The sequence below is a fragment of the Botryllus schlosseri genome, chromosome 6, assembly GCF_051294905.1.
Source record: "Botryllus schlosseri isolate E-star chromosome 6, Bs_hap1, whole genome shotgun sequence".
NCBI lineage: Eukaryota > Metazoa > Chordata > Ascidiacea > Stolidobranchia > Styelidae > Botryllus > Botryllus schlosseri.
Genome location: NC_137241.1, coordinates 18,602,897 through 18,629,199, shown reverse-complemented (window position 1 = coordinate 18,629,199; position 26,303 = coordinate 18,602,897). Strand labels below are relative to the sequence as shown.

Here is a 26,303-nt window from a genome sequence, read left to right as displayed (position 1 = left end):
CAGCGCACGTCAAAGCTGAGCTGAGCAGATTCAATATTTCAAATCCAAATCATGTTCCGGTTTGAGATTAATATGCGCATTCAAATCCGGTCATAGGTAAATTTGCCCAAAAGTCGTATGGAAATTATTAGAAATATATTTTGCAAATCCAAATTTAGCCGATTTATTTTGCAAATCCAAATCCAAATGCCTGCTTATCGGCAATGTATATTGTATACGTGAAGTGAAGGCGAACTCGTCAGCTGTCAGAAGGCAGGGCCGCAGGGGTGTCACTGGATAACAGATTAATAGTTTGTACTTTGTATAATGTAATTTAGTTATTAGAGTAGGGTTTCCATACGTCCGGAATTTCACTGTTTAAACTGCGTCCGGGAGGAAATGCTGAAATATGTCTAAATATGTCCGAAATTTTAAAGGCTTGAAGGGAGCTGAAAATGTTTTCGTAAATCAACATGAACAATAACTTATATTGTTTAGGAAGAGTAACCCTACTTGAAATTTTTCTTCATTTAATGTCATATATATTGATTTTATTATGGGTATATTCCTGTCCTCGCAAAATCTACAGTAGAAAATGAATTAAAATAACTTATCATTTACTGTAAATATGACAAATTGTATAATCCGATTATTGGAATTTAAAGAGAGCCGTATAAAATACAACCGGTGTCGGGAAAGCTGTTTGGATGCTTTAGTCATGAATATAGTAGTTATCAAGCTTTGGGGTCGTTTTCCCTTTTCTGGGGATCGACCAGATGCTGAACGTAATGAATCAGCTTCCAACATAGGCCGTGACCCATGAGGGCCGTAAGTCTGCGCAAAGGTGGAAACCACTATACGCGCAACCTGCTGTTACGGACTGGGATTTCGGCTCATAAATAACCTTATTCGTATGACATGAACATGACTTAGCGACGTACAATTACGCTCCCCGCATTTTCAAAGTCATCATCTCCACCAGCCTGTGTCCTGTGCGATGTTGTGAAACATGTCATGAGTGTTGAGAAAACATTTACTAACTGACCTGACTTCATGACCAAATAATTGGGACGTGGCATTGATTGCCAGGGTTGTAACCTAATCACAAGGCTCCGAGTCACAAGTCAGTCTCACTTTTATAGTTTTGACTTGAGTCCGGAGTGGAATTGGTGGCAACGTCACGCAGGATTTTCTGTTTAATTCTTTAATTATTCTATATAGAAAAGCTCTCATCACGCAGGATTTATTTCAAAAAACGGACAGAGATTCCATATAGGACTTGAGTCAAGTCGAGTCATTTTCAATTCGCCACCGAGTCCAAGTCATCGAGCAGAGGTTTAAGTCCGAGTCATGGGATTACGACTCGAGTCCGAGTCCAAGTCATTGTGTTGACTGCTCAGTTTCCAGTTAAAGTCTTGTTAAACCCACTGTTATAACTCTGGTTGGTGATATCGAATGGTTCGCATTTATAATATACTAATTTTCCTCACTTTTAATAGTTTCTGGTCGCATTGTCAAGTACCAGTACCAATAGACGAAGCCCCAATTGGGTGGTTACTTTTACTAGGCTATTCCTCGAAATTGCAATGAAATGTCGGTCTTGGCCGTCTGAGTCTCGAGTCATACGCAATGACTCGAGTCCAAGTCGAGTCGATACACATATTGACTCGAGTCTAGTCATTTCCATATTTTGAGAAGATGACTCGAGTCAAGTCGAGTCAACAGAAAATCGTGACTCGAGTCATTACAACCCTGTTGATTGCATTGTGTCACTAGTCACTTGGCTGTGAAGGAAGTATTCCAAGGCCCTGGCCTGGCTACATGGTAAAGTTCAATTTGAAATCAGTATGAAAGGAACTTTCAAATGACCAACTTCGATAAAAATCTGGTCCTTGATCGCATTCACCATTCTTTGTATGCAAGTGCTCACTATATGTTTTCTCTTGCAACATATTGTCAAACATACATCAGTATTTACAGGCTACACCATACCCATCCAGTGATTAATTTCTATTTTGGGCAGTGAAAACTCGATAATGTTGACACGTTCCCTTACCGACGCCTTCATACTGATGCGGAATAATGCGCTACAAAACAGACACATGTTTTGGCAAAGGCAAGAGATTGAATATGACCACGACGAGAATGACGAAGTTGCCTTAATAACAGGCAAGAAAGGTGGCGCCGCCGCATTCAGGAGTCTGCCTCCCAAGTGGTCAACGACAATCGATGAAATCAAAGATGGGATAGAACAGATCAAGTTGAAAATGGAAGAGCTATCCGCATATCATCATAAGCATTTGAATCGTCCGACTCTGGATGATGATGTGGAGGAAGAACACACCATTGAGATTCTCACACAAGAAATCACGCATCTGTTCTATAGTTGCAACCAAAGCGTGAAAATTTTGGTGAAAATGGGTAAAAAATCATCGAATCACGAGAAAAACATGGCGAAGAATGTCATCGCTGCGATGGGTGCCTCGTTGCAGAACACCTCAAACGAGTTCCGGCAAAGTCAATCGTTATATTTGCGCAAACTCAAAGAGCGAGAAGACCGGGCGAAGCATTTCTTTCAATCAGACACCGCAATCATGGTAGAAGAGCAAGATTTTGATTTAGAAGACGCCACCTTTGGCCGTGGCTTTTCGTCGTCGCAAACCGCGTTGGTAGAAAAAAATGACCGCGTGATAGAAGAGCGAGAGGAAGAAATACAGAAGGTCGTGCAAAGCATATCTGATTTGGCCGAAATCTTCAGAGACTTGAGTTCGATTGTCGTCGAACAAGGTACTATTTTAGACAGAATCGATTATAATGTAGATGCTGCTGTAACACAAACGGACGATGGTTTAAAGCAATTGCGAAAAGCCGAGGAGTATCAGAAAAAAAATAAGAAGTTATACATAATATTTGTGATGGCAGTCATCACCGTAATCATGCTTATTATTTTGATCATCGCAAAAGCTAGACGCTAGTTTTGTTTTCATTTGCCGAGGGAGGTACTAAATGAGTTAATGTATGTCAGGTAACACCTATTATAGTAGCTTTTAATTGCAAAAAGTGAAATTAGTGCAATAACAACAATATCTTACTGGAAATTGCACATTATTTTAAGTTGGAGGGAGAATCTGGGTTTTGTAGCACTGCTGTCCTTAAATAGTAATTACTTGAAGTAATATTTTCTGTGTTTGTGTCTTATTTACGTGCTGACTTATATATACACTTTCCTCTTACTTTTGTCTTTGATGTGCTGATATCATATTGCCCTAATCATTTTGAACAGAGGGTTGGTTTACTCTGTTGGATTCGCCCTAAATACTCAACAGCGTGGGCCTTTCACCACTCTATGGATATTCGTCATCTCATATTTTGTTACAAGCGGTTAAACATGCAACAATGTAATACAATAACCTTGTCTGCATTTATTTTGTCCAAGTTCATATTGCATGTCTTTCTCAATACCAGAGGCCCAGAGCATCAACACTTTCAAATCCAAGTCAATAGTTCAGAGTACTATGGAGCGTGGAAACCGGTGTCCATTCTTATCTTCACAACATCATCTGTATCGTTAGCAGGGCCAGATGTGACTTAATATCGATGCTGGAGCCTGCCAAAAGTAGATCATCGCTTTTGTATGTAGACTAAGTTTTGTGACCATGCTTACAGTTACATGTTCTCTTTTATGGACAAGAAAAAAGTAATCGCCTACCGACTCACTGGTTACATACAATACTGTTGCTAGTCTTGACCTGTGTGCTATTGTGATGTGATCTTATGTTTGTAGATTCAACAATTTTTATGTTTAACATATTTCTGTGTAGTTCTCTTGTCATCGCGTTGTTTTCACATGTAGTGCAGGCCAGTACGAAAATAATTTTTATCATTGCTCTAACTGAAATATATACAAAAAAATTGCTTCAAATTTGAAGACATGTTATAACACCTGCGTATGGCGAGCCGTGAAGGGATATACCATACTAGGAAGAAAAAGGATCCTGGCTCACAGTACTTTGTGAGAGAAGCAAGATATCACCCGAACGGATTTACTGTCTATAAAGTTATACGCAGAGTGAGCATGTTTATATTTATCCTCCATTAATTTCTTTACCTGCTTTACAAATTCTGGGAGCAATTGAAGTTGAAGCTCCTCACTCTGGAGTGGTATTTGAATGTCGATTTGTCTTGAAGATGACCTGTGAACGATGTCAGTGTCACTGTCAGATACTACTTCATGAAGAATTCCACTCATGTACTATAAAGACTGTAAATTGGGAGTATACATCACATGTCTGTGCGTAAGCAAACACATATTGCACCTATTAGATTTAGTGGCTGACCTAGCCAGTTTCAGTTTACTAAAACATACCGTAGTTGCCATTCAATCTCCACTTGGTGCACTACATGTCTACATCATCTACCTGCAATATGCTCTTATCTTAGCATTAAGGAATATGCATATAGTATGTCAATCAATAGTCGAGCAACACAGCCTATACAATCTATTTAATATGGGTAATTTTTGTACCATACTCATCTTATGTCCTATGTTGTTTGACCATCAAGATAGTACAGATATTGATTAAGGTTGTTGTAGGATAATAGTAATGTTATAGTTTCTAACTAACATATTACAGATGTAATTTTTCTGGTAGACTCCTTGGTCAATTGCAAAACAAGCAATTAGTGTTTATGCTTTCTACATCATAGCAGGTATGTCATTGTGTTTCCAGGATTATGCATGTTTCGGTGTCTTGAATGCTTGTCCAGTAACCTTATAGTTCTGTAGCGTGTGACGCTTATATTCTAGTAATGTTCACAAATTCAATGAATCGTAACCTGTAGTGGATGGATTACAATGCCATATTGAAAAGAACATGCTAATATCCTGGAAAGCCTTGCCTGATCCAGTCTAGATCGAGAACTGTATAGGCTGTTGGCAGTGTTTGTAGGCCTATCTTTGGATTGACACTACAGTTTGTAGTACATGTGGCTATGTGAGGAATTTGATGTTACTTTTATTGTTCCAGGTGCCAGATCCACATTCTCTTGATTGCTTCAAAGAGGTATGTTCTGTACTCTGTGTCTATGTTGTGTAGGTATGAGAGCTCGTTGCAAATATACTTCTTAAATATAATTGTTCTATGATTTTTCGTACCATCGGTGCAATTTGGAATCGTTTTATTTACTGTACAATATTGATTTGTTAGTTATTGCGATTTTATATCATTCAAGTCCATGCCTAACTGGTCTTCAGTGCTTGGGGCCAGCCCTATCGATGTCAGGCCAAATGTGGCCTAATCAATGTCCCTTTGTCGCATTGTATTGATATCTGTAATGTAAACTTACTTTCTCCGCTAAATATTCATAGACGACATTTATGGCAATGTTATGAAGGTCTAGGCATCATGTCGCGTAGAGAGTGCAGGACTGTGCAAAATGACATCACACTACAATGTTTTCAGAGCTCCGTTTGGAAAAGATACAGCGATTTTAGAGATCTCTACAAGTGTCTGGCAACTCTTCACAGGAAATTATATCTGAAGGGTCAAGTGCCGGAATTCGCCAAGCCAAAATTGTTCGGTAGGAAATAAAAACGTTTGCGGCATTGAGATATGGATAAACTATTGAATTATTTCCAGGACGATTTGATGAAGACGTAGTGGAGGATAGAAGGAAAAGTGCAGAACAAGTCTTGCATTTTGCCACTGAGCACCCTCCTTTATTGAATTCGGCGGTGTTTAAGGAGTTCTTTCAGGTAGGCTACTTCTTCCGATTTCATTGTTGCATTCGATCCGTTATGATCGGATCTTCCAGGGCTTGCAACCTGTTGACTCTTCATCGGAGATTAAATATCTGAAGCAAGCTCCACTGAAGCCGAATGTTAGGGAAGAGAGAAAATCACTGGAGAGTGAGCCCGGTGAGTCACTGCGAATGTTCAATATAAACGGCCAAAGGTCAAGTTACCGATGATGTGGCGGAATGACTATCAGTGAATATGTCGAACACAAAGTCTTGGTCTAATTGTCAGATTACTTGTTCTGTTCCTATTGGGATGGTCGGAGTAACATTGGGTGTTAGCGAGCTGCTACACTGCTACCTTCGCACATATTTTATGATGTTCATCACATGAGCCATGATTGTTTTCAAAATTTCCTAACTGGGAGATTTGAATCGGGAAACAGTATACCGTGATCGAGTATTGCCTGCATCTTGATGTTAGTTTTGGGGGTAAAAATTCTTTTGTGAAGTTTATCTAGTGCTCCAGGCTTCAGTTTTATCATCTCGGAGAATTTGACATCAATTTCAGCAAATGTTCGCATTTTTTTATGAATCTGTTCAGGAGTAAAAACAAAAATATATGATCAACTAGTCTCTTTGGTCACACTTGAGAATATTTTTCAGTTCAAAAACCTGACAACTCGTGTTGACCTTTGCTAACCTGCGCAATCTAGCTTATAAAAAGCAATTGAAGAAATACCCTGGTTAAAAATCTTCTTCGTTGTATTACTTCAACACCTCTACTGCAAACTTGAAACTGGGATCAGGTGTTGCATATCATCTGACTTTCATTGTGGTGGTTTGAAATACCAAGATATTGACCATATTCCTGCATATTATGCACTTTAGCGGTTATATTTGCATGTAACGATTCCGCTAATAAATAAAAATGATCCTCATGATATTAACAAGAAACAGTCTGTTTTATTGTTGATAGTATCTCTTGGCAAGATATGTCCCACCAATGCACTATGTTCGAGTCTTGCAGTAGATTTCTATATAATTTACATGTGATATTACATGTCAGGAAAGTTTGCAATGCAGCAGTAGACTGTTGGACTACCAGTAGGTTGTTTTTGTAGCCCGTTTGCACCGATGACTTGTCGTCGTCATACCATACTTCAATCATTCAGCGAGTAAATACAGCATATTTTCTGTGCAGACTATGTAATAAATATAGACCTTAGAAGCTATATATATATTCATGGTCGATTAACTCGTATATTCAATATCTTGAGAATGACAAAACTAATCAATTTTGACAACAGAAATTTGGGTCTATGCTGTATATATTACTTGATTTAAGTATTGTCCGATAATCCGATTCAAATGGGAAGAGGGGCAATTGGCTGCGACTAATCAAATCCAAATAAACTAATAATGATAAATAAATGTTTGGAATAGCTAAAGTGATAATTTCGTTGTCAATAATCGAAATCTTCATCTGCTCACTAGAGACTGTGGAAGGACCTCGAAGTGGAATTTCGGAAGAAGAACTGCTGTTATTTGATCCATTTTACAGCACCAAAGGTCAGTGTGTGAAATTCCATCTCTCCTGAAATTACTATTTTTAAGCAAATGATGGTTGATGAACATCAACAAATCGTTCCAACTCCCTCCTTTCTTTTGATTGTGTCGCAGTTCTTGTGGAATTTCGAATTCTATTAAAATGATTCTGATTTTCATGCATTTTGATGTGGTAGCGTAGATTGAACTGTGAGGCATTGCTATGCTATTGGCAATTGGGCATGTTGACTGTGCTGTCTTCATACAGTTGGTTCATATGTACCGGTACTTCATTTCTGCTTTTTGTGACTATGTGCTATTTGCTCTTCACGCGTTGACTTGCGTCAATTTGTGAGTGATGCTTCTTAGACAATTGCCGGACTTTGACTTCATCAGTTGTTAATATATATATATATGCTTTCCTACGAGATTGGGCAAGTAGACATAGACACAGGATTAGCTGGGTGATGTGCTTTGCTTGAAACGAGTTAAGATATTGCATGTGCTATTTCGATGGTGCCACGATGCACTCTGTTAACAGCACTTGAAATGGCTCGTGAGAGCTTGTTTGTATCTCTTTATAAGTTGTTGAAAATAAACCAGCTGCAGCGTCATCTGTTACAACAGTGTTAGTTTTAGCTTTGTTACGTAGTAGTGATCATTGATTGACTGTTAGCAAGATATTAGTTTGACCAGACTAGAAATATTTTATATTTGATAATTTCTGCAGCCACACAAATGTCCATTTTTGAATCGTGATAATTGAGAAAAGTGGGATTCAGGAGGTATACAGACTGTTCTTTGTCAAAACTCAAACTATCAGTTGGGTGAGTTGATATTTGGACTGGAACAGTAGTTGAGTTATACCTGGTCAATTGATTATGGAAGCATTCTTGGAGATCACTGTGGCTTAGTTGATGTAGTATTGAGGATAGACCAGCAGTTTACTTCTGTCAAATTAGTGGCACTGTCATTAGTCAGGCTTATCAGGTATTGACTTGAAAGATGTGGCTCAATAGTCGCTACCTCAATTTAATTATTTGAGAAAGAGTGCTTTTCAAAGTACAAGTACACCCTAATTGTTATCTTTTTGTAGAAAGTGTACAAAACGTAGGCCTATCTTTAAAAAGCATCTTAGTATATATAGGGAAGGTAGCACAGTTACACATCCTATCAAGGTGCCGCCAAGGTGCTTCATATTACCAACCAAACTTGTCGAACCCAACTTTCATATACTGGTTGGCCTACTATAACTAAAATCTGAAATAACTCCTATATTCAAATCAACTGCATAGTAGCCTTAGCCTATAAGCCTCGTGAAACCCGCAATTGAAAACCGTGGAGCAATATATATTGAATCATTTGTGTTTCGTACAGAAATTGAATTACATATTCACATTTGCTGTAGATCAGAAATACTTTATCATTGACTACCGAATGTTATTAATCATAAAATACAACTATTGTCGCTGACAACCTGTTTGAAATAATATGTTCCCGAATTTTTCCCAAGATTTTATAAACTCGACATCGAGAAATCAAGACGAAACTTGGATTAACCAAATCAAACAGTCGATATCGCAGTCCGACGTCGAACTCGGCAAGTCGCCTGACTCGGGAGAGGCATATCATCCTAGAGAATTAGACTCCGACGACGAAGCCGAACTTTTAAAAACTCTCGAGGTTTCCATCGGTCAAGTTGACCTACAGAACTACCACAAACGACTGCAGAATACCGAGTCTGAACTATCCGACTTCTCGCCCGAAAATGCCCTGGCGGGTGTGGAGCGGAAACCTTTGAAAAGAATGGATCTTGATAAGTTATATCGAGACGAACACGCAAGAAGCAAGCACAGGTAGGTTTGCTCGTTGAGGCGAATAACGCACGTCTCCATGCGTAACGTCATGACAGGAAGTCCTCTAAAGCGAGCGCTTATTTGGAAGCTGTTATCAAGCAGACTGAAGTAAGTTCCAATCGCGACGTCACCGCAACCAATGGAGCCGACATTTCGGCGCATCAAAGTACGCAGAATGAGTCTCGTACAGTTGAGAAGTCGTTTGCGGCCGATTTACCTACGAGAAGCAGTTTGCTAGACCTGCCCAGAATGTACGGCGAGGAGTCGACCGATGATGAAACAAGGTTGGTATTGTTGATGTTTTTTGTGAGGAAAAAATTTTAAATGGAACTATGTCGCTTCTTATTACAGAGGCGAATATGTTGTTCAAGCGGCACAACAAATATCGTTTGCTAAAGCTGCCGAGCTACGACTTAACTACGAAGAAGCATTCGGACACTATAAAACAGCGATCAACACTTTGCTACACGGTGTACAAGGTGTGGTCAATATGCTCTTTATGACAAATATATAAGGTCAGGCTGGCAGTCAATTTCTTGTGAATCGAAGAGTTTTGTGCTTGCCTATATCTTCTGTGGAAGCGTTTTGGATGTTTAGAAGTACGTCTAGATGAAGATTGTGTCGTGATTGGACTCTCACATCATATCTTTACTCTGCTCAGATAAATATCTTGAGGCTATCATGTCCTGGGGACGTAAATTAATAAAAGCTTTACGCCTCTATTGCGAATGTCTCATTCATGAATTGAATGCTAAATTATACTGTAACCGGGTTATTTGTGAAGTTTTCTTCTGAAGTGTTTCGTGGTGAGTGAGTGATAGGGCTGTATGACATTGCTTGCTCTAATATTATCCTCGAGTTAGCGTAGGAATTGTTCGTTATATGTGAATGTGGCTTATCATCGTTTTTGCCTTGGCTGTACCTTGTTTTTATTAATCTATAAGAACTCACTGCAATGAGTGAAGCTGAAGAGTTATCTCTATTAAGGCGCGTTTGTAGGCATTGTGTTAGAATCATCGACCCGAGAGTGATAATACTTGATGGCGTCTAGTGGCAGGACATTTGCAAACCATATAGTGTTTTCATGCTGAATTCTGCTATTCTGAATCTTTGAATCTATCGATCAATTTTTGGTCTGACAGACGACACAAACGAAGGACGTGTCCAGGCTGTCCGCAGAAAGACTGAGAATTACCTAAAAAGAGCGGAAGACATTCATTCTTACTACCTCAAGTCTACTACAGGGCAAGACCTATGGAAAGTAAGTGCCCAGTATGTGTTGACAAATACTAACATGTGCCAGATTTATTTCATGGTTGTACCCTGCCCGGCTGAAAATGTGATACTGTTTAGTAAATATTGTCAAGGTATTATTACAGAGCACGTCAACAGCATTGTATCCTCTTTAACACACATGCATCTCTGATGTTTTGGAAGGGAAAACTCTAAGTAAAGTTCAAGCATTGCAAGATCATACTTTGCCATGTTTTTATTACATGATTGATCTGTGTTTATGAAGTAGCCTATATCTTCAACTGGACAATCTTAGGCATGGTGTTAATGATAGTAATAGACTAATAGTTATTTTTTTCATCTTATATTTCTCTTCTGCAGGTTAATCCTGAATCATCGTCACCGCTCACAAAGATCTCGTACATGTCGGATGTTGAAAAGTCGAGGCAAGATGCTTCTTCGCCCAGTCCCAATGCTGCCAACAGCCCCAGACACAGCCCAAAAGAACTATCCTATTATAAAGTACTAGGTACTATTGGAAAAGTGCTGCTGGTAATCGATACTAGATCCGGGGAGACGTATGCAATGAAGGTATTTTGTGTTAAAATCCATGTTCTTTTCAAGCATATATATTTAGTACAGGCTATTGAGACACGAAACTACAATGACTTGTTTAGAATCATTTAATGCGGAAACCATGTTAGCGTTGTAGGCCTATTGGAGTACAAATGTAAACAACAATTCATTCATTCATTTTCATAAAGCGAGTTGAGTTCAGTTGAAGAAAATGAGTCAAATAGGTTACATATGGACTTGTGTTAAGCCAGTTCATCTATTGTGATTAAATCTGCTCACCATTTGTTTTTGCTAGATTTTAATCAAGTCAAGCCTGTACAGAATTCGAAGGGGAGTAATCCCTACTAATGTCCCCTATATGGTGCGCCTGCATCGATACTACAGCACTGATGAAGCGATATGCCTCGTGATGGAATACGCATCAGGTAGTCCACTTTGAATGGATCAAGATATTTACGGTAGTTTAATATCGGCTTGTTGCAGGCGGAAAACTTTGGGACCAACTGCAACCCTATTTTGAAATGTGCAGACCCCATCACAGCAATCTTATAAAGCCTCGAAATCTGCCAAGCAACGATAGCTTAGGGGCGAGGTAGTTATTTCAAGTTTGAAGTAACTTCCAGGTGATGTATTTAGAGACACACTGAATTCCTTTTACAGCGGATTCTGTTCGACTCCTAGAAAGGATGTAGCCGCTGCCAAAGTCGATCCTGGAAATGTATCGGAACAGGCCACATCCTTTCTGGATGTTTGCCTCGAATACAGAACTGTAGATCATGATTCTGATAACCAAAAACAGTTGCTTGACGACAAAGACGATGAAACCGCAGAGTCCAGAATTGAGTCGAATAATACAAGTATGTGTCTCTCTTAGTTGGTCAGTGATTTGTGTAGTAGCCTGTAGTAGCCTCGTGTGATTTTGATTTTTTAATGTGCTACTTCGCTAATTTTGTGGTCAAGGTGCTTTTTACATTACAGAAATTCCATCAATACTAAATAGCTAAGATCTGAAAGATTTGACATTTGAGGCTATCTTCAAATGTCCATAGAAATAGTTTTGAACTTGTACCTCTATTCTACGTTAATTGCGCAAATGCCTTTCATGTTATTGAAAGTTGTGTTTGGCAATTTCTCAATAGAAGTGTGTGACTACTGCGACTTGCACTTGTACCTTTGTGGAAGCTAATTTGCTATGCATGATGCTCGAGTTAGCTACTTCAACGGCAGCTAGTTCTCGAGTAAGTCCTTTTAGCATATTAAATTGTCTACAGAATGCAACCAAGATTAAATAGATTTTGAAAAGTAGAGTGTATATGTGGGATAGTGTTGTGTTGGCATCACTGTTAAGAGTTAAATTGTTGTGAGATAGCCCCTGTATTACGGCAGCATGAATATATTTACTTAGACTCTCGCTATTAGTAATGTCTGAGTCGTGTTTCATTAGTCACCGTGTTATCTCTTGCAATGTCAGAGGCAGCCATCATTGATTAATTGCTAAAAGTATGCGACCCCTCTCCAATCAAATCTACGTTTTCACTTTTCATCTCTACTTCTACTTGTTACCGAGTGGAATTTATGGCACTATTTCTACTCCAATACCAACACTGGTTATGGTGTGTGATAATACGCTATTTAATTACCTCGATATTAATTCGCAAATTAACATAAAGTGGAATATTATTGGTTGGATTTCTTGCTTGAAATTTGGGTATGTCATTCCTTCTGACAAAATAATAGTGGGTTTAACAATAGACACAACATCAGTTACATGAATGAGTCTAGACTTTTCGCAATTACGAGAGAATGGCGCCTTGAGCCCATTAGGGTGCTTTAGTCAGGGCTTTTTAACTTTCTGGGGCGGTACCATCACACTCCAACATTTCGGCGCTGATCGTAATTTCCGCCCCAGAACAGGTCAAGACCTGTGATATTTCGGTGCAGCGGCGCTTAACATTTGGACCGTAAACTCAGCACAACGGCGAACCGTCGATATTATTATCTCAAGTCACTGAAATGTCTCCTCTGAAATCCGCATAAGTTGTGTTGGAAACGGCATGGGGGCCCAAGACCAGCCTTTGAGGGGGGCTTGGCAAAGTGCCGTGTCGATCCTGAATAGGGGGTACGAGAATCATTCCATGACAGCTCGAGGGTACGAGCAATGTTCCTCTAAGCTGCGCTCAGCGCACGTGCGCAAATGCGCAGTGCTGACACGGTCATTGCGCACAGAAAATCCAAGTTGCGCACAATAAATACGAAGTGATGACTTTTTTTTAGTCGTTGCGCACTGTTGTCCAAGGGTCTGCGCAGTGAGTTGTTGAGTGTGCGCAGTCTCGTCAAAAATTAGAGGGAACATTGGGTACGAGTGCTAAAAAGTTTTAAGAAACAATGTTTTGCCTCATTCAAGAAATTGTCCTGATGCATTTTTATGAACTCTCGAGTCCTTATTTTAGACGAAACCGCCTCTATCAAGCCTTCGAAGCCGTCGGCATTACAAAGGACTTGGTCTTACCTCAGCTGGGATGATCCCATCCCGAGTACTGACGATATCAAGCAATCATCTGAATCGCAAAACAATCCCGCTAACGACGTCTTTCCGGCCGCCGCCCAAACGCTAAGCGATTTTAAAAGGATCTCCTCGCAAGGAGACATGAAACTCTTCACGATTGATCCTGACGAAGACGCCGTCGATGATCTTAGTATCGAGGCTTCTTTCAACACTCGTTCCATCCATGACATCACCGAAGAGCAAGAAAAAGCGAATTGTGATAATATATATTCTCACGAATTGCTGAGCGAGCAAGACATGTCTGCGGTTTCTCTCATAAGGTGACGGCACGCAGTAAAGAGCATTTCTAGTTTTAGGACGTTAGTTTTGTGTTCGTGCCGTTTTCAGTATGACATTGAAAGGCTAGCGCAGTGGATCCCACAACTAGGGCTGGACAGTGGACACAATGGGGATTCGAGTCGAGTAGTAAAAGACGATTCTTTCTAGTACAAGAATTATACGCTCCTCGGCACTGGAAATTAATTTATCAACGAGAATAATCAACAGTAATTTTCACCGTTGAAACCTTGGTTGGCCGTATTGTAGCACATGAAACATATAGTACAAAACTACTAATGTTACTGGAGATAGCACATTTCCGAAGTCATGATTGTCCCACAACATCACCAAGTGCAATAAATCGGTCTAGTCGAAAAAATACCAAAGTATCTTTAATGTGATGGATAACAGGCATTATATTCTTTGTGGCGGCAAAAGAGGTAAATATTTGAACTTTCACATATTACGTTCTGTTATGACGTCTGGAGTGATACTCAATTACTGGACTCAAAGCATATTACCTGATTTAGAATCGAATCACTCTAGTACTCGATTTTGCCCTACCCTACTCCCAACCAAGGATCCATGTTATCTTGAATCATTGTTAGATTTCAAAATAATACTTGTATTCGTTTGAATTTTTTCTATACTGGTAGGTCTTGTATGAATGTTAAAGTAACTTTGCAATTTAATTTCAATGTATCGTTGCTTTCAAAGTTGGCTGGAATTCACTGTTGCATTCCCAGTCGTGCAAAGTTACATGTTAGGGTCAGTGTTACCAATTCAGTGGTCCTTATGCTCCATCGTATTTTTGAAACAGGTCCGCAAGTCTGAACCAAATTATCATGCGATTTTGGTGTGCACTGCGACACACCTTTCTGACCTGTTTTATTCGAGATAAACACAATTTAAATTGACATCTGAAAGTGTAAAACTTCAATTCTGTCAAGCTGATTGTTTCAAGGACAGGCTATAAAGGTTGATTGGGACTGTTTTTCTTTGCAGTGACGAAGGGACGTTAATCGATCGGGAGCCTGAAATTCGTTCCAACAGCTTGTCGCTCTCTCGAATTATCAACGAGTCGAAATCTTCGCCTTGCTTATCTATGAACAGCAGCTTCGAAGACGAACAACGCAAAATTGGCGCGGAAACGGAAAACCTGCCGAGAATCGTAGACGAAAACGGTGTATCTTCGGTGGACGCCAAAACCGTATTCAGAACGCACTCGCGCACTAAATCCACAGCGTCCGTGACTGAGAATAATAAAGTATCTCAACAGCCGGATATCGTGAGAGATATTGCCGAGGAGAACACCGCCGATGAGCCGGATAAGGGAAACAAAATCCATTCCGTATTCATGGAAATGGACGCAGCCAAAAAGAGTTTGATGACTTACAGGTAAAATGTGGACTGCAAATCTTTTATCCACGACCTTGCGACCTTCTCCCCAGGATGAAAACACATAAAAATAACCCATGCCAAATTCTCATTCTTAAACCTTACTGAAATCCCCAGAGCAATTTGCGCTGATGAATGAAATTGTCATAACAACCGTATAACTGTAAGTGTACCGTAACTGAATATACTGTCGAAAATCACACGAATTTGTAGCTTGGGCCATTCCAAACCTAGACTTCCGATGTTGACACCACTATCTTTTCAATTCTTCTGAAATTTAGCACATGCATAGATTAGCTAATTCCAAACGGGATGAACTTTTCAGGAAATGATTGATGCAAAGAGCTACTAGTTACTCCTGCCGCTTACCCGCACGCGGTTGAATTTCTTCACTTTGACATTCGAGTTATCTTTTCTTGGTAAGGCATAAAATCTGCCCGTAGTGCTCACAATGTCAAAGTAAAAAAAATTATCCTGGTTGGAATGAGCTCATCTATGCTTGTGCTAAATGTCAGGAGATTTGAAATGGTGGTGGTGTCAACAAGTCTAGGTTTGTAATGGCCTGGCAGCGTCATTAGTCATTTTGTTGGTATTCCCACAGATGCTCCTTTACAATTTCGTAAGCACCCGCCGTCGATCGTCAACTAAGGGCGAAGATAATAAAGTTAGCTGATCCCATAGAATGCTAATCGTGTGATTATAAAACCGCTAATTGGGACCCATTTTAGGTGAAGATAATAAAGTAAGCTGATCCGGAAGAATGTTAATCGTGTGATTAAAAACTGGTAATCCGTACGCAGAAAGTTACGCGCGATGATAAGCCCGAGGTTGTAGTCAAGTGGTTCATGCGAGCTGAACGGATTTTTCACGTCTACCAATCTTTTCTTACTAATGCGAGCTGGCGACGGTTCGTGCTCTGCTCAAGGTTTTCCAACAGTTCAACAAGGTCCACAACTTCATTGCGTCTGGCTATCTGTGATTATCGTGACGCTAAATAAAGTCGTGTGTAATCAGCGACGAAATGGATTATAGAAGATAGATACACCGATCTACAATTATGCGTACATAATCGGTTGATTGCTGAGTGACGCCATATTACCTAGGACACAATCGTCACGGTCATTATGGGAAATATTTGCCAGTACGAATGCCACGCAGTGTACGTACGCTGAGCAGTTTGCTTATAATGAACTAGTTATCTCTACTCTGTTCCGGTTTGCTAAATCATGAGATTAACGACGAAGTTAATGTGCTACGATCAACCGGTGTTCTTAATCCTGGGTTGCTAAATCCTGAGGAACGCGCTAATCGACTTAGTCGCTCATCGAACTTTATTATCTCCGCCCTAAAAATAGGTGACACTCCACCAGATCTTTATTTTTGAATAGTATGTTCATATTGAAATGAACCCGAATATTTTCGGCTGACACTCGTCAGGGGTAATCGTCAGCAACTAGTAGAGAATTGGAAAGAACATTGTATATCAACAATTGTTGTTGTTGTTGTACCTCCAAGAAGATCTTCATTTTTCTACTTCCACTCGACGTAATTTTGACATCTGTTGGAGATCGCTACTTTACTCGTAATTGCGTATAAATGTACACCACTAACTCTACTTGCACTTGATCACCAACAGTGACTACTTTGACTGCCTCTACACATGACAATATAACACTAAAAATTTTGTGACAGAATCCCCGAATACACCGTGCAACGTTGGGCCGCTGAAATGATAGTGGCCGTCGGTACGTTGCATTCTGTCGCGATCTTGTGTAGAGATTTGAATCCCGACAATATTCTAATCAGCGACGATGGTGAGAAATGAGTTATTTTGCACCACGCCGAGTTTTGACTTTTATAGTTTAATCGCAGGTCACATCAGGCTATCATACTTTGGCAAGTGGCGGCAGATCGAACGAAAGTCTTGCGATAAACTGGCAGTCGGCCGACTTTATGTAGCGCCCGAGATGTCTCATGTCCACGAAAAGAAGACGGAGGCTTGTGACTGGTGGAGCGTCGGAGCACTGCTTTATGAATTGTTGACCGGCACTGTAAGTGAACGTTTCCTTGGGCGCATGGATTTTGATCGACTACAAGCCCAATCATATGCTTATACTTCTCAATTTAAAAAAAATAGTAAACATGCGACTCATGACTTTAGAGTTTGTGCCAGATTCATTCGATGGTAAGTCCTGACATATTTGTATATTGTCACACTGTGACTCTAACTTGTCACATTAACTTTTGATTCTTTAAACCCCGAGAACTGTTGTTCATTATTTGCATCCAATATTTTATATTTAGCCTTTGTCTGACGCTCATCCGGCCGGAATTAGCAGCCACACCGTCTTGTCTTTGCCTGATCACTTGTCTCCTGAAGCAAAGTCACTGCTGACCGGATTGCTGCAGTATTACCCAACGCAAAGATTGGGTTATGGCGTGAAAGGACTAGACGATCTGATGGAACACCCCTTCTTCAATGAAACAGAGTGGGATATTTTAATTGAAGAATGCAACAGCAGTTGACAACGCCATGGTTGACTTTACTTGTACAATTCCAGTTTCGTAATAAAGCATTCGTTCGGATACTTGGTGAATGGAAATATCCCACTTGATCGCGTCGCAATGTTACTGTACTTGGCTCTGGTTGGGTATTACGTCCCTGTCGAATCAGATGGTGATTAAGACGGATTGATGCACTGTTTTCCCGCAAGGAATAGTTTCAGCACACTATTTGAAATGTTGCGTAGATATGAGAATAAGATGACCTTGAGAGTGATTACATGGCGGACCATAGATAACTAACCGACGGATAGATACGCAACACACGTTGTCACGCTTGCTTGCCCGGAGGAAATTGCTGCTCAGCAATCTGAGCCCAACATAATTGCTAATCCCGTAGCTGACGACCCCCGTGCTTAAATTCAATAAATTTGATCTTATTTGAAAGCTACTGTCGCACTGATTCCGAAAAGATACATTAATCAGGGCAATGAAACCCCCCGGGTCTACGGAATATGTCGATCCGACCGCAAGACTACCCAATGAAAGTTTTCAAATAATTGCAGTTCAGCTTCCAAGTGCAATTGTAGTCATATCTTCCGAGTAGTCCATCCTCAAGATTACCGGACCACGATCTGACCTATCGATCTCGCCTTCCATGACATGCCACCCCATTTTTGTCGCTTGCTTTTTTCTTGACTATCGTTTACTTCTCATCAGTGTGCATGCCTCCTCTTTACATCGCATAGGTGTCTGATTCCATAAACTACTCCAAGTCTCTTCGACACCTTCCTATCTTTTCATTGTATCGCATTTTTGTTGTGTATTGAACTGATAAAAATTGCTAATAAACCAATGATGATGATGAGTATAGCGTGTTTTGACTTTTGATACGCTAACTGCTAAATTGAGCTTTCATCCTTGAATCACAGTTTTTGACGTAATGGAGCTGGAGCAATGGTATCAATGAGCTCCGCAGCTGGAGCAATTTAAACAGACTCTGCAAACCCTTTCCCCTTGCTCATCTCTAATCACCAAGATGATCAGGACATATATCTATTCTAGATGATGACTCAACAGGATGCGAACTTTAATGCTCACGTTTGCAGATAGCAATTTCGGGCCAACTGTTCGTAGTTGGGTGCTTTCTGATTTTCCAAAAGGTTTTTTGTTTTACATCCTTAAAGGAATTTCATGCAGTGAGCACATATCTGTTCATATGAAATTTGGATATTTCAACCTTAATCAAATCTGAGGTAAATCATAGAGAGTGCTCAGAACTGCCTGCAGATGTATTCTACTTTACGTTTGGTACTTCGGCGAGCTGATTCATTAGCTAATTTGATGCACATAGGACGAAAGACAAAACTTTATCCCTGGGTACCAAATGCTCATAGAGTCGGCCTACACACTACACAGCCGTTCCAACTTGAAGACTGATTCATTCTGGCCAGGGTTTGTTGTGTCCGTGCTGGATTCTTGCCCTGCTTTACCACAAAAACCGAAAATCGGGATGTTTAGCGTACTCACATGCGTGTTTTTCGTATAGTAAATTATCTATCGAACGTCGCATTCGATAAAATTTATATTTCTTTGCAGTCAAGTCAAAATAGCTACGATTTGCTTCGTACTAGGTGAAATATTTAGGGTGGAACGGTGTAAGCATAGGAATTTACAGCGTAGCTACTAATGTTATATTCGCAATCAGAAACCTTGAAAAACGGAAACACTGCCATTTTTTCTCATTTTTTTGACGAGTATTGTTACCGAATGCAGCAAAAGATTGCTGCACGATTGGCGCGAAGCGCGCACGTGGTCATATGGGGGAACTCCCTGGTATCGCCAATATTTTGCATTCGCAGTACTCGCGTCGTTGTCGCGTGGAGTGGTCGCTGATATTTTTGTGGGAAGCGTGAACCCTGCTAGGGCCCGACCGATATCGGAATTTTCGAAGTGGATTGGTTTGATTATGTTAGCAATAAGGACAGTCTTATATTCAAAATTAGATTAGTCATGTTCACAATAAGGTCAGACGCTGTGTTCGCATTGATGAGGTCAGTCCACGGTTAAGAAATACATTTGTTATTATGATTGGGGTCTGGGGGTGAAGGTCCTAAAGATACTACGCTCAAACCCTAAGAACCCCAACCCTAATGATACTGATCCTCACCCCAACAAATACCCTAATGTCCATAACCGTAACCCTCATCCCCAACCAACCCCAAGGACCCTTATCCGCACTCCCAATGATAATTGGTACTCACCCCGAACCCTAATGACACTAATATAACCCTTAATTATGGACTAATATTATTGTGAACAAGCGACTGACCTTATTTTGAACATGATAATATCCTTGGTGTGAAGATGACTGACATTATTGTGAACATGACACTGATCTTATTTTGAATATAATTGTACAATACTGTACCCTGTAGGATGCCGATAACCTAGGCTTACCATACGTCCTCTTTTTAAGAGGATTTGTCCTCTTTTTTGAAAATTTAGGTCAGATTTAGAGCAAATTGCGAGTGATATGCCGCACATTAGCGCAGAAGTGAAGCTCCGGCGGGTATTTTGGAGGGAAAAGCGGTGATTTTAGCTCTGAGCGAAAAGAAGACCTTTTTTTTTTTTTTTTAGTCATCCACCTGGCAATGTGGAGAGAAAAACGTTATTTTGAGCTCTGAACTTTTTTTTTTTTTTAGTCAACCGATCACGAAGTGGGAAAAATTAACCAGTTTTTGAGAATTCTTCTCCAGTTTTGCATGTCTGAAATTTCTGAAAAAGTGTCCTCTTTTTACCTTTCCAAAGTATGGTAAGCCTACGATAACCATACCGATAAATAGATAAATATACTAGAAAGGCTGCATCTGGACACCTTTGAGCAATATGAAATATATCAATATTCCATGTGTGGCAGTCTCATCTGTTCTTTGAATCCCTAGATCAGTGGTTCCCAACCTTTTTCATCTCGTGCCTCCCTTGGCCGAAATTTAAGCCAAAATTCCCCCCTTAGGATAAATCTGCCCGACGATTAAAAAGGTCATTTTTACCGCGCAAACACCTGTTGACTGAGAGAATAAAACGGGCGGTACCGAGTGTTCGTTTCTAGCAGTGCTGTAATAACACTTTGTAGACCTCCACAAAACGATGGTCTTGCTCGCAGTCAAACAAATTTTGGAACGTTCGACTCAACAGACCCCCACACCTCCATTTGTGTTGTCGACTTACCATGCACCAATCGCTAATATAACTGTTGTGAAAAATCAGTATGCATAGATTTGCTGGTCTCGCGATTTCAAGTTTGCGTATGCATTTGACCAATAATATTGGTAATTTCGTATACAGGAGGGTTGACCAGACTCGAGTCTGACTCGACTCCCCATTTTCTGACGACTCGACTTGACTCGAGTCATTTTGTCAAAATATGGAAACGACTCGACTTGACTTGGGTATTGAGTCGACTCGACTCGACTCTAGCCATTGAGCATGACTCGAACCAAGCCATATGACTCGAGGTTATAAGACGGCCAAGACCGACCTTTCATTGTAATTTCGAAGAACAGTACAGCGACCACCCTATTGGAATTTCGTCTATTGATCCTGGTACTTGACAATGCGACAAGAAATTGCTCAAAGTGAGGAAAACTAGTATATCATAAATCCAAATCATTCAATATCACCAAACAGTGTTGTCTGGGGTGTGACTTGGTCATAGTACCATGACTCGGACTCGACCCTCTGCTCTGTGACTTGGACTCAGACTTGACTCAATGGTGAATTGAAAATGACACGACTTGACTCGAGTCAAAACTATGAAAGTGAGATTGACTTGTGACTCGGAGCCTCGTGATTTAGTTACAGCCCTGATATATAACATACACGTGATCATATTCCCTGCTGGAGCTCATTGAAATTTAGGACACCCATTACGTTTCGGCAACATTGCACCAAGTTTAATATGTGTTTTTTTCGATCGGGTAGCTGTTCTTTGACTTGAATCGATGACGTTGGAATATTTTGTCACTGTCTGAAAATGTTGACTTGAAAATATAAGGTCGCTGGCCTACAAAATTGTCTTGCGAGCTGCAGCACATCTGAACTAGTTTGAAAAAATGGGGGAATTTGTATGTGAAAAAGAGATTTCAAATAGCATTTGAACATACTTTCAGCAAAAAGAACAGCCATGAGGAGCATACGTTCGGATATAACTGGTTGACTACATGACAGTTCGAACATGAACAATTTGGAAAATCCGTTACAATTCTAAAGTGGAATTCCTCCCTAAAAATTGCAAAATTCCCCCCAAGGGGGGAATTCCTCCCCGGTTGGGAACCACTGCCCTAGATGATGTGACCTCATTCGTCAAAAAATTGCCGATGTTTTTCCCTCTGATCTGAAGGGCAAATACTGATAATACTTCAAAGTGCTGCATCCACTCGAAATTATGGTCTAACAGCCAATCTGTCCGTCTCCAGCTAAGACCACTTGGTTAAGACGACGTTGCGGCTTTTCAACTCTTCAAGGATTAGTATGGAATCGGTGTCCATGGCACGCAGGATCACGCTGACCTCGTCAGTGGCACACGGTCGCGGGGCGTTGGTTTTATTTAAAAAATATTTTGAAAAAGGAAATTTAAAAAAAAAAAATAGTGTACTCAGCCACCACAAATGCTAGTATTGTAATTATTATGTGGTATTTAATGTTTTGACCTTATCTTTTGACCAGGATCTGTTGGTAAAGCACTCTCAACTTACCAGTTGCTCACACTAAATGAGCATCTGCTCTCGTGTCACCGACTTAGCATTAACAATTGAAATCAGTAATCTCACTTGTCGCACCTCAAAGTCGGCTCTGTCACACGAAAAAAGTTCCCATCACGCTGGGATTATTTCACAAAAAGGCCCGAGATTCCATCAATGTAATCAAGGATATATCATTGATCAAGATGACAGATGATATTGAGGAAATATCGGACTCCCAAGAATCTATCAAATCGCTAATTAGAGATATAATTGATGAACATGAAGCAAATGGTGGAATAATACGCATACCTTCGGTCAATTCGCTGGAGAAAAAGTTGTTAGAATCGCATTCAAGCGGTTCTTCTGATGAAGAATGTGCCGTGAGTACAATATCTAAGACCGAAGTTGTTGCGGAGAATTCTTCGAATAATTTGTGTGAAAGTTCCCCCGCTGATAGCGGATACCAACCATTGTCAAACGAGACGGTGGCCAATGGTGAAGATACTGCTATGGCTGCGGATATGACTTCTGTACCGGCACTGATGCAGCGTCACAAAATGCGGGGCAAATACAACTTCTCTGTTTCGATCCCGGAGCGTCATGAAGTGACCAAAAACATGCCGTACACATTCTCTCATATCCTTGGTAGACTTTACATCAAAATGGATGCCAGCTGTCCAGTCACGTTCCTATGTGAACCTCTGCCGATGGATGCGGTTATCCGTGCAATGATACTATATTCTGCAGATGAACATGGCCCTGAACCAGTGGCTAGGTGTATTTTTCACAGAGATAGAGATGAACAAAAATCTGTAGCTTTTCATGTGTTGCGTGTCGCTGATCATTTTGCAGGAGATTATCGGCAATTGGGCAATCACTTCTGTGTTCTCGCACCTTACAAAGTTCCTGATGTTGGTGCATCACCCTTTGTAATCAATTATAAGTTCGGATGTCTCTCTTCCTGTACCGGCGGCATGAATAGGCGGTCAACCATTCTTGTTTTTACTCTTGAAGACCGTTATGGGAAGGTGCTTGGTCGAGATTATATCAACCTCAAAGTATGTTCGTCCCCTGGGAGAGACAAACCCAAAGACGAAGGGAAGAAACGCAAGCTTAACTCTAATGTTTCTTCGGAGCAGCCAGCTCGGAAGCAGCGTGCTCTGCCTCCAGAAGCGTCTGGATATCGATGCGTTTTTGTCCGTGAGGAGCATTATGAATGTGTGTTGGAAATTACCAATGCCCTCAATCTCTCAAGTGCTGTTAGCCCAGAACAGCGAGCGAAATATCTCAAGGAGGAACTGCAGCGAACCGTGGAATTTCAATGTCATCAAATTTAAAGTGATCTACAGTCTGTGATATATCTTGCTGTTGTTTTAGCTCACATTTGTTGGAATCAATCACTACCAGGCTATTTTTCCTTTGTGACAATGTCTCGGTCGTAACGCTCCGTGATCATGATATAACAATCCTCCGTTTCAGGCTCAGATAGTACAGTACTGCAGATGGCAAAGTGGACAGCTGGACTCTCTTGATCATATCTGTTTAAATTATAAAAAAATTGCTCTTATAATGCTGCTTATGCCAATGGTTGTACGATGTTTTTCTGGTTTAGTGGACCTCTTTCTTCGACTACTGCCAACACACAAACTAATGGAATTAATTTTTGACCGCCGCACAAATTTCCTTCTATGGCTACAGGTTGCCCACCCCTGCTGTAGAACATTTGGTCGGAAGAAGTCGACAGTTTGACATCAATATTTTTTAGCTGTCACGTCAACTCATGAATATGTATGTGGAAAGAGTGGGTCAACATCCAATATGTTATGACTAGGGCGATTTTTTTATCCAAAAAACAGAAGATTTTGAGTTGAAAAATGACAATTTCTACATTTTTTTACATTAAAAAACTTAATTTTGACCTCGTGGATGCAAATTAGGTGTGTTTGCACACATTGTACTAATCTTCATTTCTGTTTGGAACTGTCTGTCATTACGAAGTAGTTTGGCCTAAAGAAAACTTATTTGACTTTGAAGCTGACAAATTTTTACATGAAAAAAATTTATTTCAACGAAATCAGGACCTATGAAGAATTACGGTAGTTGCATCACATGTTATTGAGCCTAACCCCATGTAAACCTATTTGTTTCATTGACCGTTCATAATTCACAGACGAAGGGACGTATACAATAGTAAGCCTATAAAGTAGGCTGCAATCTGTAATATGTCAAATGAAAAGTTCACCGACAATGCAAACATCAACAATGAAACGAAACTTCAGGTTGCGAAAAAATTTTGACATTTTTTACCTAATGCTACAATTTCGACATTTCAAAAAATATCGCCCTAGTTGTGACTTCTAAAAGTCCATCTTTCAAATATTCTGGAACTCCTACTAGCAATCTGCCATGTATTCATATCAAGTTTTTTGAGCTCAAAATAAATTTGATATTGGTTTTGTTAATTTTCACAACCAATGTACGTTACTGTTTTACGAAAGCTAGCTCAAATCTCAGCCTTTATCACCCTATCGAAGTCCACCTTGTCCAATTATGAAAAAAACCTAACTTGGAAAGTTATAATATTATGATATGATGATGAGAACTTGACGGGACTCACTTACATAATATTGTTTGTGTTGTGTGTGACTTCTTGCTTTTGCAGTGACTCTCGTCAAGCTCAGCTTAAAACACATTGGCTGTGTTCGTTAGTATGAAGATTGTCATTCTACAATTATATTGGATATGCTTGGCAGTTACTTTGTTGACTTTTCGTCATGAAAAATTCAACTGTTACATTTCTTAATGAGTCACTCCCTGACAATGTTTTGTGTTGATTTCTTTCTACTGCTTCTTGCCTTGCAGCCATTCGCATTTGTATTTTATTGATAGCTTTTAGTTTCTTTGAAATTTTGTTGCAAAGTGCTCTTAAATGATCCTGTTCATGTTTGTTAACTAAACCGTTGCTGTATCATTGCAGTGCAAAACTGAGATGGACCTTCATATTATGCTTTACAATCATACTTTATGGAAGGAATGATTTGAATTTCTTTATATAAGTTAGGCTGTTGCAAACTTGTTCCACATCAAGGCATGTAACAATTAATTTAAGGTGATTTCAGTTCTGGTTATGCAGTGGAATCATACAGATGCATCCAATGTTTCGTGTTGAAAATTAGTGAGTTTCAGATATCCTTTTGAATCTTGACTAAACCTGTGACTATTACATCGTTTCGCTTTCTTGTATTATGATTGCCAGAGCGTTGAGGAAGCTCAATAAATATTTTCTTCAATTTCACGTGTTTCAGTCAGTAGTGCAGCTCTCCGTATTCAAAGGCTGATATCCTGTTATTTAGCAATGTTTGATTTGCACACAAGACATCAGATCGGTGTTGGGATTACTCGAGTCATGTGTTCTGAATGACTTGACTCATTGCTCTGAACTCCTTTGACTCGGACTCGACCTCTCCGTTATAATCGCCGTGCTGCTCATGGTCGTGGAAACCCTCAAAATCAGCCTTTGACTTTGCATTGTAAGTGAGTTTTTCATCGTGACGCAGCAATGCCGTCTGGAATAAGCAGCCGCAACTCGGATCAAGTGCGCAGCGAGAATGTGAATGCTCACTGGGCATTAGCCTTCATAAATGACCTCATTTTAAAAAATTTTTACTTCCATCTTTTGGGGAGATTAGGTGTAAAATCATGAAATAGGCCACCCGCAGGGGGGTAGAATTGAAGAACGTTCTACCCCCTTCCAGGTTCGATTCTATCCTGAAAATCCCAAGTCAACGCTATTGCTATAACAACATTTCTTCACGTTATCGCCTAATTTCAATTTGCGACGCCGATCGCGGACGCTGATTACATGCCTTTTTATCGTCGATCTCTCGTCTCTGGAAGCGCGTCTAT

The 26,303-nt window shown here is 40.2% G+C and overlaps 3 protein-coding genes and 1 long non-coding RNA gene across 4 annotated transcripts in view; 3 read left to right on the top strand and 1 right to left on the bottom strand.

Annotated features, from left to right (window-relative positions):
• Nucleotides 1-26,303, bottom strand: part of LOC145441360 (uncharacterized) — a 370,726-nt gene that overhangs the window by 279,759 nt on the left and 64,664 nt on the right. The window lies entirely within an intron of this gene.
• Nucleotides 1,718-3,832, top strand: LOC145441340 (syntaxin-16-like). Its single transcript, XM_080319184.1, has one exon. The coding sequence runs from the start codon at nucleotides 2,016-2,018 to the stop codon at nucleotides 2,952-2,954; it is 939 nt and encodes a 312-aa protein (XP_080175310.1). The 5' UTR covers nucleotides 1,718-2,015; the 3' UTR covers nucleotides 2,955-3,832.
• On the top strand, nucleotides 2,974-17,738 carry LOC145441339 (ribosomal protein S6 kinase delta-1-like). Its single transcript, XM_080319183.1, has 19 exons — nucleotides 2,974-4,048; nucleotides 5,007-5,042; nucleotides 5,442-5,559; nucleotides 5,619-5,734; nucleotides 5,794-5,896; nucleotides 7,213-7,287; nucleotides 8,777-9,119; nucleotides 9,176-9,403; nucleotides 9,471-9,598; nucleotides 10,262-10,380; nucleotides 10,734-10,943; nucleotides 11,224-11,353; nucleotides 11,412-11,520; nucleotides 11,589-11,785; nucleotides 13,379-13,754; nucleotides 14,758-15,150; nucleotides 16,843-16,964; nucleotides 17,023-17,201; nucleotides 17,455-17,738. The coding sequence occupies exons 1-19, from the start codon at nucleotides 3,929-3,931 to the stop codon at nucleotides 17,674-17,676; spliced, it is 3,324 nt and encodes a 1,107-aa protein (XP_080175309.1). The 5' UTR covers nucleotides 2,974-3,928; the 3' UTR covers nucleotides 17,677-17,738.
• Nucleotides 22,001-25,702, top strand: LOC145441337 (cellular tumor antigen p53-like). The gene has a single exon (XM_080319181.1). The coding sequence runs from the start codon at nucleotides 22,601-22,603 to the stop codon at nucleotides 23,732-23,734; it is 1,134 nt and encodes a 377-aa protein (XP_080175307.1). The 5' UTR covers nucleotides 22,001-22,600; the 3' UTR covers nucleotides 23,735-25,702.